Source organism: Silurus aristotelis (assembly GCF_946808225.1).
Source record: "Silurus aristotelis genome assembly, chromosome: 13".
NCBI classification, from domain to species: Eukaryota; Metazoa; Chordata; class Actinopteri; order Siluriformes; family Siluridae; genus Silurus; species Silurus aristotelis.
In genome coordinates, this window is record NC_139586.1 from 18,154,366 (window position 1) to 18,173,800 (window position 19,435).

The following is a 19,435-nucleotide window of genomic DNA, read 5'->3' on the forward strand; positions in this document are numbered from 1 at the left end:
TCATTCACACACATGCACCCCTCCACTGCCCTCCCTCTCATTCACACACATGCACTCTGTCTTACTCCTACTGACTTTCATTCCTCTTCTCTTATATTATATATTCTGATGACAATTTATCTTAATATAAGGCTGCACTGAATCTTTGAAGTACAGTGTCTGTACGTATTCTACCCCTTGGAATATCTTTTATGAATTGGTTCCTTCTCCACTGGCGTATGCAAATTTTTTGCACTCATCCTTACCAACGGGTTTTATATTTTCCGGTCTAACCAGAGTCCAACTTCCGCTTTTCACGTCGACGAGGACCGGAAGTCGTCATCGCGTCAGCAAATAGGGAAATGGAGAGGAAAAGGGGCCTCAGTGAATCCTTAGCATACTGCAGTTATTAGCGCTCGACTGGTCTGTATTGCCGAATGGACGTTTTCAAGGTGGACTAAATGATCGTTTCCACAAGCCATGGAGTCCCATGAGGAGAAGCCCATCATTTACACGATGGAGAACAAACCCATAGTGACATGTGAGTGGCGGCTTTCTTGCTTGTTGTTAGCAGATTAGCTTGGCCAGTTAGCCCGGGCGGCTGTGCGCGAGCGTTGCGGTGTCCACTGCAGAGCAGAAGTAGCCGTGATTCCGCTCAGCCATTCCCGCTTGAACAACTTTATTACCGCGGATTATTACGTACGGCTGCTAAATGACACCCTTTTACATGTACAAGCAGTATTGTCAAATATAAATGCAAAAATAAAATGTAATATGTGTCACACGGTACACATTGGCGAAATGACATGTTACCATGGAGCTCACATTACTGTACATTCTGATTAGGAAAAAAAAACATTTCACTTTTTTTTCAACAGCTACTCTCAGGAATGGCAGAGGGTGGAGATTACACTAAGACTGTAACGATCTTTGATGTGTTAGCTGTACTATAGTTCTCATCTAAACCCCTACATGATTAGTGCAGACGCCGAAAAATGGATAATTGCATGTATGGAATTGCCATATTGCCTGGCGAGCCGAATGCGCTGCACTGTTGCACAACATATGTGTTGGCTGAATAATCAATCCAGCCCTGATTAAACGTGCTGAACATGTTAATGTGGCAAGGACACAGGGAAATCACATCTTATATTTGGATTTTAAAGCTCCAAGCTGGGATTGAAACAGTACACCAGGGCCTGGTTCACATTGTGTGCTGACATTGTTGTCACTACAGATGTCTTTCGTAGGATTTACATTTGCAGTCTATTGCTGACTCCTGTCTGATACTGTTACATAGGTATGACTTTTTTTTACTGGTCATATTCCATATTCTTCACGTTCATTTTACAGACCCCAGGCTGTCCATGAGGATGTCATTGAGGTTCAAAATCTTAACGCAAAATCACTGTCTGAATACTAAATTAAACCTGGTAAAAACAACAGACTCATTCGTCCGTTTTACACAGGAATCAGAAATTGGTCAAGATTTGTGTAAGTGTAAAAATACTGGACAGAAATGTTATTAATGGATGAATTGGTTGATACGCTGTATCCTTATGCAAATGTTGATTAAATGCTATATCACATTAACTATTTGCATGTAATGTGCCAAGTGTTTCAAAATTGGATCTAGCGAACAGAATTGGAGAATTGCTTTACTTCCAATCACAAGGCTGTCTAAAATAAGACATCTTAAGTGGCAGCTGTCCTTATGCTGCCTCCCTAATGGGACAGATTTTATCTAATGAACGGAAACCTTGCCAAAAAATATGGCCTACATAAGCAACCATCTTCTGAATGGAATGCAAGGTAGTAGCGATGCTAATAATTTTTTTTGCATTAGATTTCTCATCATATTTCTAAACATCAGGTATATAAATTTTTTGTATTGTAAAATCCAATCATCAGTGCTTGTTTACTAAAGGTGTGGTTTTAACTCATTATGCTGGAATGAGTGGTTTCACGGCATGACAAATCCCAAACAAGTTACTACAGTTCTATTTCCCCCTTCGACTATTTATTAAAAAGAATTGTGTTGCGTTTCTTTAATACGAAAAGGGTGAGCTGAGAAATTTATACAACCATGCAGAAACATTGGTTCCTGTAGCTGTTGCACTAAGTGCAGGTGTGAAAGGGCAGTGTGTGTGTGTGAAAGAGTAACAAAGAGAGCAAGTGAGCAAATGAGATGTCTATTTAATGTCTATTTAATGTTAATATGTGTTTCAGCATTAGTATGCAAAGATACTAATGTAAAAACACAACCACTTTTAATGTGCAGCGTAATGAATTATGTGTGTTCTTTTATAATGTATAGGTGCTGGGGACCAAAACCTCTTAACTGCTCTTTATAGCCTGCTGGCACAGCAGCTTCCCCGGGAACCTATGGAATGGAGAAGGCAAGTCTGTCCATTGTTCATCTTTCGAGAATAGTATAATAGCATCATCATTATCGGACATTTAGGCTTGTATTCTTGAGAGATAAAAGTTTGCCTCAAAGTGTGTAAATTTTCCCTTATTAGTTCCTATATGTATTTATACATTAGGCAGTACTGTTGTTTTGCTGACTCTTAGTTTCAACACTGCATGTGAAAAGTATTTTGTATGGCCAAAATCTTATGGACATTCATGCTTTTTAAACTTATCATTCATTTTATTTCTTTTTTTACTTGTTTCGATTTGTTAATATAATAAACACTCTTCAGAGAAGGTTTCCACTATATTTTGGAGTGTGGCTACAGGGATTTTAGAAAGTCAGGCACTTGGTTGGTGTTCCAGTTCATCCAAAATGTGTTGTATGGTGTTGAAGTCATGGCTCTGTTTGGTACACTTGAGTGAGACAAACAATGTTAAACCATGGAGCATACTTTATGCACGAAGGCACTGGCATGATGAAAAAGGTGCTTAACATCAAGTGAAACCCTAATGTTAAATAATAATAATACATTTTGTACAATTGTGTGCTTTTAACATTGTGGCAACAGTTTGCTGAATCTGCCCACAAACTTATCTAGTTGGCTAGACAGAGCTGATCTTTGAGTACCTTTTTTGTTTTTCTAAAATAGTAGTTAGAAAGGAGTCAGTATCAGTAAAATTATGTAAACATGTCATTTTTCTGTGCTTGCTCTGTGCACTTCTTATGAGACAATGTAACATTACAAGTTATTATGTCTGAAGGTTTTCAATACTATAAATAACATCTTGCTATCTGAGATATTTATGATAGATGGTGTAACACAACATTTTGGTTTGCTAATAGATTTTCTGAAATTAACTTTGGGAAATGGAGTGATGCCGGAGTATGCTGTTATAGGTGTATAAACAATGAATTGATGTAAGTGGCCTGATGCTATGTAGTTTATTATTTTCCTTTAACAGCAGGCACCATAATGATTTATTTCTCTGATACCATATTTTCAAATTAGGCCTTTAATGTTATTGAATGCGTATTGAATTGAATAAATAGTACATTTGATCAGCTTACAGTTTTCATTTCATGTTGAGAATGTCTGAAACAAGTTAGTTCCTGTTATCACTTGCATTATTGCTGTAGACAGTATTTTTAACTTCAGCCTCTCTCTCTCTCTCTCTCTCTCCCTCTCTCTCTCTCTCTCTCTCTCTCTCTCTCTCTCTCTCCCCCCTCTTTTGCTAGAAGAAAGGCAAAAATAGCAGGGTGTCATCACAACAACACAAAACTATCTGTCCTGAAGACTAAAATATTTAATGTAACAGCTTTACCACTGATTGTTAAGTCTCTTCACAGAAAATGTAATGTCATTGTTTTTTTTGTTGATGTTGATATTTTAGTTGTCAAATTACCGTTACAGTGTGTTTCTATTAATATATATATATATATATATATATATATATATATATATATATATATATATATATATATATATATATATATATATATATAATTCATCGATACATGCATTAATGTAAAATTACAAGCACTATTGTCAGAGCTGCTGTTAAAATGTTTATCAATTGAATCAGACTAATCAGAATAAAGAACACAAAACCAATGCTTTTTAAAGAGTGACTATTTTAATGAAATTAGTTCTGTATCATGCGACAACCCCAGAATATTATATTGAGTGGTAGATGGTGTTTCTCAAGATTCAGTGTTGTTTTTCTTGCAATGTGCTTCCTTGAAATATACACAAGCAGTGACCTTGCATTTCCTCTAAGAAGAAAGTAATTAGAAAGCATTAAAGCAAGTGTTGTTTAGTGTTATTCTTTCAGAGTGTATTTCTTGGCACAAATAAAGCTTGATATTTAATGCTTAGTCAAGGACACATCTGGCTCAGAGAGGTGCCTGCTCATAATCTAAACTCACTCATCCAAGCTGTTAACACAATGTGCTGATACACACTGAACATTTCTGCTCTTGTTTTAATGTTTTAAAGTGTTTTTTTTTTTTTCATGTATAAAAAAAAATATAATGAACATCAGAAATGAGCATTTCGAGAGTAAACTCTAAATGTACAGTGCTTCATATGCAGCATGCCCCTTCCTTTTGAATTCTAAATATGTCTAACATTCGTAAACTCTATCCTTCTTTTGTAACCTTCCTGTTTTGACTCAAAGGCAAGTTACTGCTGATCAAGACTCTGTTAAGCTGTGTGGCATGAACTGGATGAACACTTTGCATTTCTCAGCTACATGCCATTTAGGCTTCTGAGAAAGAATAGTTGCTTACAGTAGCTACTGTAACACTGGAAACCTCAAAGGAAAGGTCACTCAAGTGCATTAGATTCATGCATAAGTGTAGACAAGTAATGGATAAACAGATATTGGTGCTGGAATTCTGACTTATCGGTGTGTTCTATTTCCCTCAAGGTCGTATGGGCGAGCGCCGAAGATGATCCACCTAGAAGCCAACTTTGTTCAGTTTAAAGAAGAGCTGCTTCCTAAAGAGGGAAACAAGGCTCTTCTCACGTTTCCTTTCCTGCACATCTACTGGACTGACTGCTGTGTGAGTCTTAGTTTCAGCCAAACAGTAGAATCATTTGGGAACAGGGAAAAAGCATTACATGTTTTTAATCCTGATTTATAGATTTCACATATTGTCCCCATCCCAATGTTTTTTTGCTGGTTATCAAATTTTCTCTGATCTCCTGAAAAGATGTTCAGGAGGTTCATTAGAACCCTTTTCCCAATGTGTGATTGTGTGTGCTCTTTGAGGGAGAAGGATTGATAATTCTGAAGAGAAATGTATTTAAATAAATTATAACGAAAACATAAATGAAAATGTATTTAAGGCAGTATATGTCCAGTGGGAAATCTCAAAAATGAAGCTGACCTTAAAAATCACCTTCAAAAATCTGATACTTCTGACATAAGGACATAATGAACTGATGGAAGTGTGATGAAAGTTTATGCCCTTGTAATCACAAAGTTGAATGAGATGTTTAATGTATGTCTGAATATATGTCTATTTATATGGTTAACCTTATTGTTTATTATAATTTTTTTTAGTTATAAAGACAATTTATTGTTTTGTTGTATCTCAGCATTTGTGTTAGTATTATATGGCAAAATGGTTAACTAATTATGTGATTATGAATCAATTCCGTATTTTATTATTAGTACTTTTTTATAAGTTCTTCAGTTAGCGCTATAATTATCGTAACCTTTTCCTCTAACTACAGTATTCTTTTCTTAATACTTTATTGTTAACTCTCTCATGTTGATGAAAAGTGGAAAGTTTGGCCTTTGCATCAGTGCATATTTAAATTTAAGTAAAACATGAAGTCATGGGTGATTCTGTAAGAGGTTTTTAAGCACTTGGGTAACTAAAAAAAAAAAAAGAATTAAAATTGGGAACTGCTTCAATTACATTTTATTCATAAGAATTTAATATATTACCAAAAATGGATATCTGGTTGTCACAACATTTTAAGCTAATTATCAAAATATGTGCATACATTTTTTCTTATTTGTCCCTATCTTGTCCATGCTCCAGGACACGGAGACATACAAGACCTCAGTGAAGGAGGACATGCAGCGGTGGCAGAGCGTGCTTAAGCTACACGGCTCAACCGACTGGCTCATCGTGGTTGTGGAAAACGACGGCAAGAAAAAGAACAAAACTAACATCCTACCAAGAACCTCCATCATGGACAAGATCCGCAATGACTTCTGCAACAAGCAGAGCGACAGGTGAGAACAGCTCAGCAGCAGCTGCAGCCCAGTCTCAAACCCTGTTCCCTCAAAGCTGGATCATTTTTTAGACAGGTGTAAATGAGTGGGTCTCTGTTGGATTTTGTTTGTGCTATCTGATACTCAGCACTGTTGATTATGTGTCTTGTAATGTGCTAATTTAGAAAGGCTTTGCTGGCAGGCCCTATTTCTGGCCTGTGACTCTACAGCAGAGCTTCTCTATAAAGCTAGATAAAGACATGACTCGTATACTTTGTATTTGACGAGTGTGTTTGTTAAAAGTTATGAAAAGTGTGGACTACTGCATAAGAATGTCTTTTATAAAAGACATAAATTACACAATGTCTTGTATTAGAACTATGTGTCATGTACAACCATTTTCTCATATGAAGACCGGTTTTGCTCGTTTATTACTGAGTTGCCCTTATGAGGATCATTATTTTTTCTCTTTCCCTTCAATTAGGATTGCTGAATATGAAGTTGAGCTACTTGGTGTAACATGATTAGGCTATTTGTCATTAACTGTGATGTACCTCGAAGGGGTTTAAATCAGCACAAATGATCCTACTTTAATGTTCATGTTCTTTAAGTTATTTTTTAATGAGCCTTGTTATTTGTTAGTAGCATTTAATATAACCAAAGTATAGCCTTCAGTAGGCATAAAATAGTTAGCATATTTACAATATCATTTAGTCTAGTGAGGTTTTTTTTTTTTTTTGAGAGCATGAGGGGTTTATGCGATAACCCATGGTACTGCAAAGTCTTACAGATGTGATGCTCTCAGCAGTTTTACCATCATACTAAGTGCTTGCCTCAGTGTTTTTCACCAGAGAAGTGGAATTTTACTCTGTTACTTCCAGTTCATCCTATTATTTAAAACAGTTCATTAAAACGGGCATGGCACGCTATTTTATATGAAAGTATATTGTAAATATGATAAACGTTCTTTTTATACAATAGAGAAAATATAAAAAGGTGCAAATTAGTGTACCGTGTCTTTTAACCATGATGAGAGCGAGCATGTTATACGTTGTTTTGTAAACTAACACGATTCAGCGGCATAACTGGAGTCGTATATGTTGTATTGCTTGAAAATTAATTATAAGTTATCGAATTATGAGGGCACAATAGAGCTACTTTTAAAAATGTTACATTTCTTAGTCTCTCTCTTTCAGGTGTGTTTCTCTGTCAGACCCCCTAAAGGAGTCATCTCGCTCTCAGGAGTCATGGAACTCATTCTTGACAAAGCTGCGCACTCTGCTTCTCATGTCCTTCACCAAGAACCTGGGTCGCTTTGAGGATGACATGCGCACGCTGCGGGAGAAACGCACCGAGCCAGGCTGGAGCTTCTGTGACTACTTCATGGTCCAGGTACATCCTCACTACGGCTGTTTTTTTTTTTTTTACAATCACTTTTGAATTAAAATGAGCAAAATTATGCAATATTCAAATGTATTTCACATCATTTTTAAGCTAAAAAATAACTGCAAATTAATCTTCCAAACTCCTACTTATATCTTACTTCAGAGAATACAAATGCTGGTACAGGGTAATTTTTTCACCACTTACACATTATACATATATATAAGTATGAGTCATGTCTTATGCCTTTGGCTTTTTCTATGCGTAGGAAGAGCTGGCATTTGTGTTTGAGATGCTACAGCAGTTTGAAGATGCGCTGGTCCAGTATGACGAGTTGGATGCCCTGTTCACCCAGTATGTGCTTAACTTTGGTGCTGGAGGTACAGTCTCTTTGGCCCTTTTGTATATATTTGTTCAGTATTTCAGTGAGTTTCAGTTCATATGCTAAAAATTAAGTGTTACTTTATTGTATGGTGTTCAGATGGAGCCAACTGGCTAGGCTCATTTTGCCAGCCAGTGCGGAACTGGAACGGGCTGCTCCTGCGCAGACCGATAGATATGGAGAAAAGGGAACTAATCCAGCGCGGCGAGGCTAGTCTGCTAGATCTGCGTAGCTACCTGTTTTCTCGCCAGTGCACACTGCTTATTTTCCTGCAGAGGCCCTGGGAGGTCACACAGAGAGCTCTGGAGCTGCTTCACAACTGTGTCCAGGAACTTCGTCTGCTTGAGGTTGGTGTGTCTGTGTGTGTCAGTTGACTCCTCGCTATTGATTGACCGCTACCTAAATATTATTAAGTTGATCAGGGATATGTTGGGAGAAGTGTCAAACATAATATAAAATTAGCTGAGAACGAGCTACCACAGAAATACTACAGAAATCTGATCAGCTGTAATTTATTGGTGGTCCTCTTCCGTCAAGGATACGTGTATTACTGACACAACAGTAAAACTTAAGTAAGGTAAAACTTTTTTCAAATAAAGAAACCTGTGTAAATTTTGCATTTAGGTACAGCTCTGATTGCTGTTGCTACTGTTGTTAAACAGGTGTCGGTTCCCCAGGGAGCTCTGGACTGCTGGGTATTCCTTAGCTGTCTGGAGGTGTTGCACAGAATTGAGGGCTGTTGTGATCGCACGCAGCTGGAGGCCAACTTCTCCCACACTGTGGGCCTCTGGACTTATGCTACTGAGAAGGTATCATGTCCCACTTGTACTGTTTCATGCTACGATGCACAAACATATTGTGCAATAGTTTTTCTAACTTTCTTGAGAAAATCTATGAAAAAATATTGTGGCACAGATTGGTTGGCTGTCTAGAACTCAACAACTACAAATACACATTTAAAAGGAGTAAAAATTTGCATACCAGAAACTAAGGCTACTTATTTATGTGAAAGTACATGCAAGCAGTATTTATTTTTGTATTTTCTTTTTTTTTTTTGTTGTTAGTTTTTTTTTTTTACTGCACAATCCATGCAGTGGATGACCCCAGTTTTAAATGATGACAAAAGTATATATCAGTTTATCATGTTAGCTTTAATGTGCATTCGTTAGCTACTCGGCTTTAGTATAAAGGTGTTCAGCTTTACATTAGACACTTTGATACAATAACCTCTGAATTAAGCTAATTTATATATTTAATTCAATGTAATACATTATTGTCCCTAAAAGAGAAAATTTGTGTTGGATTCAAGGTGTTCACATCAACAAGACCATTGGAACAACACACAATAAAAACATTAACAAGAGCATTAGATCAACAACAAAAAACACACAGGGAAAAAAAAGACACTTATTCAATGATTAAAATTTCTTTTATGTTTAAGAAATGTGTGCCATGTAAAGGAAGTGGCAGTTTGACTTGACTATGCCATGCTTTTGTTTGGGCTGTTTCAGCTGAAGTCTTTAGGCTGTTTGTGTGGTTTGGTGTCAGAGAATGGGCCCAACTCGGAGGAGCTGAACCACACTGTTGATCTGCTTGCAGGGCTTGGAACAGAGAGACCAGAAACAGGTCTGTCATATAGAAGAGTTTATATTGACTTGATTTATATTAGAGAGTTTATATTGACATTATTGCCCATATTTCATTATAGAAATATGCATTTCTGTATTAATGAACAATTCTCTCAAAAGTTTCACAATTTCCAATTATCCCACACGAATTCTCTCAAAAGTTTCACAATTTCCAATTATCCCACACGAATTCTCTCAAAAGTTTCACAATTTCCAATTATCCCACACAAAGTCAATCAACCAAGACCAGGTTGCTGTCTCGTTCCTATGTTTTTGTTTTGCTAGAGGCATAATGTAAGAGAAGCTTTCACGTACTTGTTTGCTATTATAAAAAAACTTGCTGACTTTATGACTTTCATGATTTACTGCATGACTTCTGACTCTCATTATGTCAAGTTGTTCAGTATATAAAACAAACAAGCTTATATGGTTTCTGACGCTGTATGATTGATATTGTTCTCTATATAAATGTACAAAAGTCGCATAGCTTAAATAATAAAACTTGTCAGACTCAGAAGGTATGCACCAACGTTTAAATGTTGATTTGTACAAACTAAAAACTGGCCTTTGTTAATTAGCTTCATGTGAAATTAGTGGGAAAAACATGAATGTTTTTTGGCAACTGTTTAATTGTGATGCAATTACACACTTTTTTTTTTTTTTTTTTTTTTTTTTTTTTATACAAATAAACTGTTCATACACAATAGGCACTGAGCCAGAATGTAATAGTAAAAACGATTTATATACGCAGTTACATGATGCTAAATTGATTGCATTAAATCTCTTTTACACAGCAGTAGGGCTGCAGCTTTCGATTATTTTAGTAATCGAGTATCCTACTGATTAGTCCATCGAGTAATCGGATAAAAAGTATTTTTTTTCTTTATTTAAGAGCAATACTAAATATACAAGCGAAAATAAGCCTTTTAGTTAAAATGATCCCAAACTTTGGAAACTTCCTGTTGTGTTCTTTGGCCTGAATCTTCTGAATCCTTGCTGTTTTTTTCTCCGTTTCTCCATTTTTTTATTCCACAGCATCTTCTGTGTTTACCTGTCCAGGGGTTTGCATAATGTGGAAACACAGAAGGCGAGAAGGGGAATTGGCGACACAGATAGCGCGCACAATCTTAGCGTGGAAAGTGTCGCCACGTTTAGAAATAAGACTCCAGAGCGGTCCAGAGTTTAGCGGTTGATGCGTCAGTAATAATGGTTCGTGGGAAACCACAGTCCTCCGTGTGTAGTTAAATGGACTAAATGAATGTGTTTTTTGTATTTAAATATCTCGAGGAATTGTTTCCACCCAACACAGCAGTGATGGCTAAAGACATCTTGAAAAATGGACCTCATGAGCAATAAATAACTGCAGCACTATACATCTATATAAAGCAGAAATTTGTGTAAATTCCATTTTTGCTTTAACTGTTGCTGTTGATATCAGAAGTGTATAATAGTGTTTTTTAGATGATCTGACTCTTGGTTATCATGATCTTTTAGCCAACAGTCTTCAGAGCCCATATAAAAAACTTAAAGAAGCATTATCATCAGTAGAAGCTTTTGAAAGACACTACCTGGTAAGTAGTGTCTAACTGTTAATTGTAATGTTTTTTACATTTCAATAATTATGTTGGCCTTATGAAAATGCTAAAACAGAATGTGATACATTTAAAACTAATATTTTCTTTCTGCCTAGCCTTTATAAACTTATGAAAACAATGTCTGACTTTATCCACCCTCTTTGGACACCTTATTTATACACTCTTTGTATCTTCCTTGGTAGGAGTTGTCCCACGCTGCTCTGGAGATGTACAGAGCCATTGGGAGGCTGCGTTCAGCACGACTGGTGGGAAAGAGTCTGGCTGAGTTCTACATGTGAGAGTTTTTACATTGTTACTTTTAACCACAAATTCTTAGTTTCACTTATTCAGGCACAAATTCAAACAGGTAGGTTAATCTGCTAATTGAGAGTGTATGACCAGTGGTGGACAGTAGCGAAGTAAATGTAATTTTTTACTGTACTTAAGTAGTTTTTTCACATATCTGTACTTTACTTAAGTATTTCCATTTGGGGATACGTTTACTTTTACTTCACTACATTTCAAATATCTTACTTTTTACTTGACTACATTTTGTGAAATCAGACTTTCCTTTTTTTTTTTTTTTTTGAGTGTATAAAAAATGTACTTGTCAAACACGTTCTGTTTTAAACTTGTTTTGATTTTGCCCTTCGGCAGTGGCGGATTTAGGCGACATGCAAAAAGTAAGGGGGGGTGCAAAAGATAAAGGTGTGTACACTCTTGTTATGAGGATAGTGTAAAAAAAATGCATTTGATAAAATAGACTAATAACTGTATAGCACTTAGGTTATGCTGTTTTGCCTGCTATGCTTTTACACATAGAGCAGCAATATTTATTTTAGCCTGCATAACATTATAATAGTATAATTGTAATGTTAACATTATAATTATTATAGTATGTAGTTTATTATAATGTGTGTAGCAGCAAAACAATTACAGCCTAACTAGTCTAATCAGATTGTAGTTAAACAGCACTTATTGATTTGATTACCTTTTAATTGAGGTGATGTCATAAAAGGTTTTCTGTGATTGTACTGAATAGGTCCTGAACTGAGTTCAGTAAAGGAAATCTCCAGTGCAGCTTAAAAGAGGTTCATTTAAAAGACATATTTTATAAGAATATAGATGTTGCATGCATCTTAGGGCTACAATTAGCCGAATAGTTAGTGTGGTTCTTGGTTCTGAGAGTTTGATAAATTGTGCAATAAATGCATTGAATGATATTTATACATGGACGGGAGCTCTCAGAAATGTATTGTGGACTGCTCTGAGAATATGTCTTACTCATTAAAGAGAAGCTTTTCAAAGCTGAAACTAAACAATGGGGAGACGTTGGGTCATGGTGTGGTTCATCCAGGGCGTCATTCAAGCTAGAACTGCCATTACCGGTTGGTGGTATCTACTTAACAAGAGCATACAGTTCACCTTCAGTTCAACATCAAGTAGAACATTTTGAGAGGAATAAATGATGATAATCATTATGATAATTTTAATAGTTATTAATCAGTGATTGACTTATTAATATCGTTTTATTAATCGATTGGTGTGCTTAGAGTAACATTAGTCTTTTCACATAAACTGAGTTGATTAAGCAAAGAGTCTTGTGATAAAAATGACATGACATTTTAGCCATAATAGATTATAGTACTTGGATACTTAAGTAAATTTAAAGACACTTATACTTTATACTTTTATAGTATAGAAGTATATTATACTTTTTTAGGTAATATTATTTTACCTACTGTATCTCAACTTTTACTCAGGTACATGCTTTATGTACTCTGTCCACCACTGTGTATAACAGCCTTATTTAATGATCGATACCAAAATCTTATAAGAAGCCTACTGAAAGCCTGTGTGTGTCTCTGTGTGCATAGGAGGAAAGGTGATGCCCAGACAGCAAAAACTTTCCTTAAGGACTCTTTGAAGTCCTACACGACCGAAGGCTGGAGCCTGCCACTTACACACACGCGCAAGCAAACCGCTGAGTGTCAGAAACAGCTGCAGCAGACCGAGGAGTATCCTTTACTGAACCCCAAACCCCTGTTATTGCTACCTGATCTCACCTCTAATCTCTTTTGTTACTATCAGCCGTTAGTAACAGTTATGCTCAAAGTGTGGCATTTTTTTTAAGTCTGCCTGTTTTATCTGTGACATTAATGGACACACCTGTTTACTTTGTTTTTGTTATTTTTTACTGTTTTAGAATAATAATGACATTATTAAGGCATTAACATTTGTAAAATAATTTCTAAAAGATTAAATAAAAAAACATTTTACATTTTTCGCATTTAAAGAAATATAGGAATTGTAAATAAGTTTTGATAAATTTGATTAATTACATTTTTAAGACAATGAAAGCCATAAATTAAAACATAAAACAATACAAAATCATAAAACTTATAAAAAAAAAAAAAATGTTTTGGGTGTTTTTTTATTATTTTTTAATTTTATTAATTTTGAAATTTGATAATTTTCCTGGTCTCTCGCATAGCATCTCGTATAGCATGATAGACTGTATAGACTGCTGGATTGTTTGGACTCCTTTACTCTCTGTACCAGCTACTTGCAGACAAGTGCTCTACTGGCCAGTGATACAAACCTGACAGATGAGGAGAGAAAGCACTTCTGCCAGGAGATCCTCAACTTTGCTAACAAGGCTCCAGAGGGCAAAGGTCAGGCGTTTGGTATAATGCAAATCTTGTAGTTCACAATAGATGCTTTCTTTTGTTCTCTCCTTAATGGTCTGCTTAACTGTTTCTATTTAGATCAACGAGTGGTCCTGAGCATGACTGCGTTTGCTCAGCTGCGAGAGCTGCAATTTCTGCCAGCATCTGCCACAGTGCATGTTGGTGCATCCTTGCAGTTAGAGCTGCGTCTGTGCAGCCTAATGCCTGTTCCTGTGCAGCTAGAACAGCTGGCAGCCAGCGTCCACTTTCTAGGGGAGCAACCAAGCACACGTTCTGGCTCTGCAGGCACCCAGCGGCGCCCCGGTCTTAGTCCAGACGGCACTATATCCTTCCCTGCTGTGAGTTCCTCTGGTGGTGCGCTGCCAGGAACAGGCATGCCTGCTCTGGAGCTTCATGAAATTCAGGACCGCAGTCCCTCCGACAACACTCTTAACTCCACTAGTGTTATCTGCAAGAATGCACACATGCTGCTGCGTGCCAATGATGGCTCCTCCCCTTTGGATGTGCATAGCACTTTAGGCTCCACCTTTACTATGGAGGACGGAACACAGGTGCTAAAGACCCACAACGTGACTTTGTTGCCAGGAAACAACAGCATTATCTTCACTGCACTGGTGAGGGACGTTGTGCATGCTTGTGTGAAAACATGGGTAACAATAGCAGCTGCTGAGAAATTAACAGCATTATAACAAAAACAGTTAACACTGCACTACTAGAGTTTCCACAATAAAGACCACAAAACAAAATCTATCAACTTTACCACACATACTATAACATTAAAACTTTATCACATCGCAAAAAACAAACAAACAAAAAAAAAAACCCACAACAAAATGGGTCAAGGCAAAATCTTAACCGAGCAACACAACAAATTAATGAAACCCCAACAGAAATATTTCCCCATTGTCTTCTCAGCACTGTGGAGAAAAACTACAAAGGCCACTGAGATTTGTCTTAAAAATATACGTTCCCCAACTAAATCTCATAAGGTCATTTATGACTAAGTGACTTAAGGAACTAAGGTTTTTTTTTTTTTTTTTTTTTTTTATCATTATTGATTCTGTGCATGACTTGAATGCAGAGAAGCATGAAAACTAAATACATTTTTTAAAGTTTAATGTGTTCATGATTGCTTTTCACATGGTTAGTTTAAAAACCATCCTGATTAACAGTGGCACTTTTACATGCGCATCAGTGCGCTTGAAACTTTGCAGTGAGTCTCGCATTTAAACATAACAGAAATTGTTCCCACTCTCGTTCAGCCTAAATAAACGTTGTTTAGCTTGTATAGCAATAATACATGTTTATCATTAGTTTGCAGTCCAAAACAAATAGTAACACTTTGTTTAATAAAGCAGTCTTGTGAATTTATCTGAATATTAATTTATGCAACAGCTCTGTGTTTTAAGACTTATATATGAATTATCATTGTTGTGTTGGAATTTTGTTTTGTGTTTTTGGATTTTGTCACATGCACTTATTAAACAATCTTTAACATTCTCTCTTTGTCACTCAGAGCACAAAGCCAGGCAGCTACAATCTGCGACAGTTGTGTGCCACATTGGGTCGCGTACAGTTTATTTTGCCTCACATTTACCCAATTGTGAAATACGAGGTATATTCCCAGGAGCCACAGTTGACCATCGAGCCCCTCACAGGTCAGGCCGCTTTCTTCAGTCTGTTGTAGATTGTATATCAAGTTTTGTTGTCTTTGAATTTATTTCCTTAACCATCAAATACTTACCAAACCCTTTACAGACTAAAAAATATTTAAATTAGGGTTATTTGATCTATTGCTGATCTGAAAGATACTATCTGGGGATAATAAGGGCCTTATATCGCATATCACGTTGTGCGCAGATCGATAGGATTGTTTTTTGTTAAACCTGTTTTGTTTTTTTGTGTATTTTACCAGTTCCTACCGCTAGCTAGCTCTTCCCAATCATACATCAGATTACTGTGGGACAAGAGAAATGTGATAACAGTAACTCCACCTTGTTTTGGGCTGAATCACACCACCCAGATTCAGTTATTCTGTTTTGAAGCTTATTTGCTTCTAGAGTAACTGTCCCCGTTTGTTCTTTGACTGGGGAATTATGCAATGCTGAGTTCCCCCATTACCTTACTGTATTTGTTTGGTGTGTTTCTTTTGTAGAGAGCCTGCTGGCTGGGCTTCCTCAGAGGGTGAAGTTTACCATTCTAACAGGCCACTACCAAATTAAAAAGGGTGATGCGCTGCAGTTGAGTAACACAGACTCTATGCCTATCCTGCACTCCTCCTCCTGCTCTGCCCGCATTCTTTCTGCCACTGGAGGTGAGCGGGAAAAGCTCACACAGAAATCACATGATCTCAGATTTAAACGATTGTGCATGCTGGTTGTTTCCTGTGACTTTCTGTCATTAATTTATCCCTTATTGTTTATTTTTTGCAGAGCTGGTAGGTGAGGCTGCTCTGTCCATCCAGGCTTCAGAGAAGGTTACAAGCCTCTCTCTGCCTCTAACTCCACCCTACCACACACTGGAGTTTCAGCTCGAGGTGCTGTGCCATATCCCACTATCGCCGGCTCGGGTCGAAAGCGAGCGCCTCACCAACGGCGAGATCCGTCACCGGCCAAGAAGTCGTACACGCTTCAACAGTGGCATGACCTGCATTGACCAGAAGGTCTGATGACTCAGCAACTGCAATAAATTAAATACATAGGGGATTTAGATTTTGCATATAATGTACATTTTTTTCCACAGGTGTCCATTGACTGCCCCTGGTCTATATATTCCATCCTTATTTCTCTCACCTTCTATACCCCCTTCAGAGCCAAACACTCGATACTGTCAGCAGGGAAAAGGTTTGTGGAGGGAAAAGCTCAACTGTGAAATGTAGCAATTTCTTAATGATTATTTATTTATTTATTTATTTTTGTAATGGCATTGTTTAGTGTTTAAATCATCTTTTGATCCCACAGAAAGTACATCCAGGTGTGCCTTGAAAATGTATCAAACACAAACTTTCGTCTAGCCAATCAGACTCTGTCAGACCGTCAGCATACACCTTCACTGGAGCTCCTCTCTCTCAATGCTAAAACACACCAGGTGAGTCAACAGTTTCACACTTACTCACATCGTATCTCTTTTGTTCTGGGTGAGTCATTAAAATTGGACTGATCTCATTTCCTGTGTGTGAAGGTGGTGTACAGTAAGCAGAGCTTATATAGTCTGTGGGAGGTGAAGTGGACAACAGAGCCGCTGCCATGTCTGCAGTGTGTATTTTCTGCCAGCTTTTCTCCTGCCAACGCTCCAGACACAGCACTCAAACCCTACAGCTATGAGTTCCAGCTGGAAAGAGTCTCGGTGAGGACACACACGCACAAATATTCACACAAAATAAAGGAGTATTTCGGAAGGTGTACTTTGGATTTTTCTGACGAACACATTTTACCATGTAGATTGTAGGGCTATTTATTCTGTGTATATTTGACTATTGTTAGTGGTTGGGTAAATAACGTTGCTTGTGCTCTAATTGTCACTAAATGGCCATCGAAACTCAATTTCTTTTTTTTTACATTCTGGGTTTAACAGCTGTGCTTAAGTATTTCTCTTCTCACACTGCAGACACTGTATAGTGTGAAGGCAGACATCCAACCTGCTTTGGGAGAGGAGCACTGTCGCGCCGGCACCCTCTGTCGGCTTGAAGTATCAGTCACCCGTCTCATAGAGCCGAGTGACACTGAGGGAGAGGATGAGGAGTTAACGGAAAACGAAGGCCTCCGCACAACCAAGCTCATGTATGAGGGTAAGACATCAATGAATACAGGAAATGTAAATGAAGTCTTTTTATTTGAGGTATAATATAATGCTGATTGTGTGTGTGTGTGTGTGTGTGTGTGTGTGTGTGTGTGTGTGTGTGTGTGTGTGTGTGTGTGTGTGTGTGTGTGTGTGTGTGTGTGTGTGTGTGTGTGTGTGTGTGTGTGTGTGTGTGTGTGTGGTTTAGTGGTGGACAACAGCAGTAACTGGGCTGTCTGTGGGAAGAGTTCAGGGTTAGTGTCCATGCCTGTAGCTGCCATGGCAACACACAAAGTACAGATGGAGGTCATGCCTCTATTTGCAGGCAAGCTGCCCTTCCCCAGCATCAGAGTGTTCAAGTACCTGCCCCACAGCGCACAACCTATAAGCCAGCCTGACACAGGTAACACACTTGCACTGTTTCTCTTCTAGGTCTTTCTTTAACTCTCGGTCTGTCTAGAAGACACTCTTTCAGCCTCACTGTACACTTTTTATAAGGAGGCGCAATAAGCAGAACGTAGTTGATGAATCACCGAGGTGCAAGATGAATAAAACCACTGTTTTAAGAAAATATATTATTTGCCTTCTAACAGCGTGCCCCATCATGATTTATTTCTTACTTAAACACTCCAGAATGTACGATTTTGGAATATTGCCCCCTCTGCAAGAACCGTGATATTGCATCCGTTTGCAAAAACTTTTGCCAAATGTGTTTGTCCTTTGTTACACAGTCAGAGAGAGTTCAGGCAGTGTCCCAAATCGTTTAATGTACGCCACGTAGTATGCCTAAATAGTAGGGTCCATTGTGCTGTATGGATTTTATTATTCGTTACTTTTCTTTCCTTCCAGACTCGTGCCTAGAGAACGACAACCTCTCACTTCTCGATAAGGGTCTGGAGGAGCAGGCAGACACGGCCAGTCTGCGCAGCCGGGGAAGCATTCACTCTGTGGGCAGTAACGAGCAGCAACAGAGGGCTCTTCCTATGCCCCGGCTCGAACCCTTCAGCCCGGGACAAGTGTTCAACTCTAGCCAGACGCAACAGGTTCTCGTGCTCCCCAGCACCGATGACCATGTGCTTGAGGTCAATGTCACATGACACCAAAGTAAGGCCTGGCCCCGCCTAGTCCTGGACCCTGCTTTCTGTGATCTCAGTGGACAAGAGACAGGGGACAAGGGAGGACAAGTGGGGCAGTGGCACATCCCGATCTCTAGACTCGGTTGGCGGGCGATGGCCGTTGGCCTGGCCTGAATACAGATACACTAACAAAAGGCTGGAGCCTGAGAATCCATCTACTGTCTAATGGTTTCTGTCTCATTTCTTTATTGCTTTTTCATCTATAAAGAGATGTGCAAAACTGGGAAGAATCTCCTGTCATTTTCTCTCCTACTCCGAGGGCAGCCATGGATTAAGTATCATCCATTTCTGCCTTCCCAGTTCAACTTCCTGCTGGGGCAGTCTTTAATACTACCGTGACAAGAGTCACACTAGCTGAGAAAGACACACACACACACACACACACACACACACACAGTGACCTCTGTGAAGGGTTGGCAGGTATTGCGGTTATTAAAATGGAAATACACGTGACTGCATTGCAAGATTTTATTTGATTATTTTTGTTGCTGTTTACAGTGTCTGACCCTGAGCTCACATGCATGTATTTGCTCAGAAACATGATTACGCCATCAGACAGAGGAGATGAGAAAGGGATGCGACAAGTCCTGCTGATTTACTGCTTCAGATCTCTCTGCTTGTTTAGGCTGCTTCATCAAGCTTGATGTTCAATGTTTGTGTGTGTGTGTGTGTGTGTGTGTGTGTGTGTGTGTGTGTGTGTGTGTGTGCGCGCTCGCGTGCCCTGTTAAATAGAAATGCA

General features: G+C 38.2%; 1 protein-coding gene across 1 annotated transcript; it reads left to right on the forward strand.

Annotated features, from left to right (window-relative positions):
- The first annotated feature begins 288 nt into the window (after window positions 1-288).
- Window positions 289-19,160, forward strand: trappc10 (trafficking protein particle complex subunit 10). Its single transcript, XM_083559717.1, has 23 exons — window positions 289-520; window positions 2,297-2,378; window positions 4,825-4,960; window positions 5,951-6,147; window positions 7,323-7,518; window positions 7,778-7,889; window positions 7,991-8,238; window positions 8,554-8,700; window positions 9,403-9,517; window positions 11,014-11,090; window positions 11,297-11,388; window positions 12,971-13,111; window positions 13,656-13,768; window positions 13,862-14,397; window positions 15,300-15,441; window positions 15,939-16,097; window positions 16,216-16,445; window positions 16,526-16,626; window positions 16,744-16,870; window positions 16,964-17,128; window positions 17,390-17,570; window positions 17,769-17,963; window positions 18,410-19,160. The coding sequence occupies exons 1-23, from the start codon at window positions 460-462 to the stop codon at window positions 18,655-18,657; spliced, it is 3,801 nt and encodes a 1,266-aa protein (XP_083415843.1). The 5' UTR covers window positions 289-459; the 3' UTR covers window positions 18,658-19,160.
- Window positions 19,161-19,435: the final 275 nt, after the last annotated feature.

Excerpts from the sequence above, each read along its gene's own strand:
- trappc10 (XM_083559717.1), top strand. The coding sequence starts at position 460 with ATGGAGTCCCATGAGGAGAAGCCCATCATTTACACGATGGAGAACAAA. Across the intron at positions 6,148-7,322 it reads TGCAACAAGCAGAGCGACAG|GTGTGTTTCTCTGTCAGACC; the intron begins GTGAGAACAGCT and ends TCTCTCTTTCAG. Across the intron at positions 7,519-7,777 it reads GTGACTACTTCATGGTCCAG|GAAGAGCTGGCATTTGTGTT; the intron begins GTACATCCTCAC and ends TTCTATGCGTAG.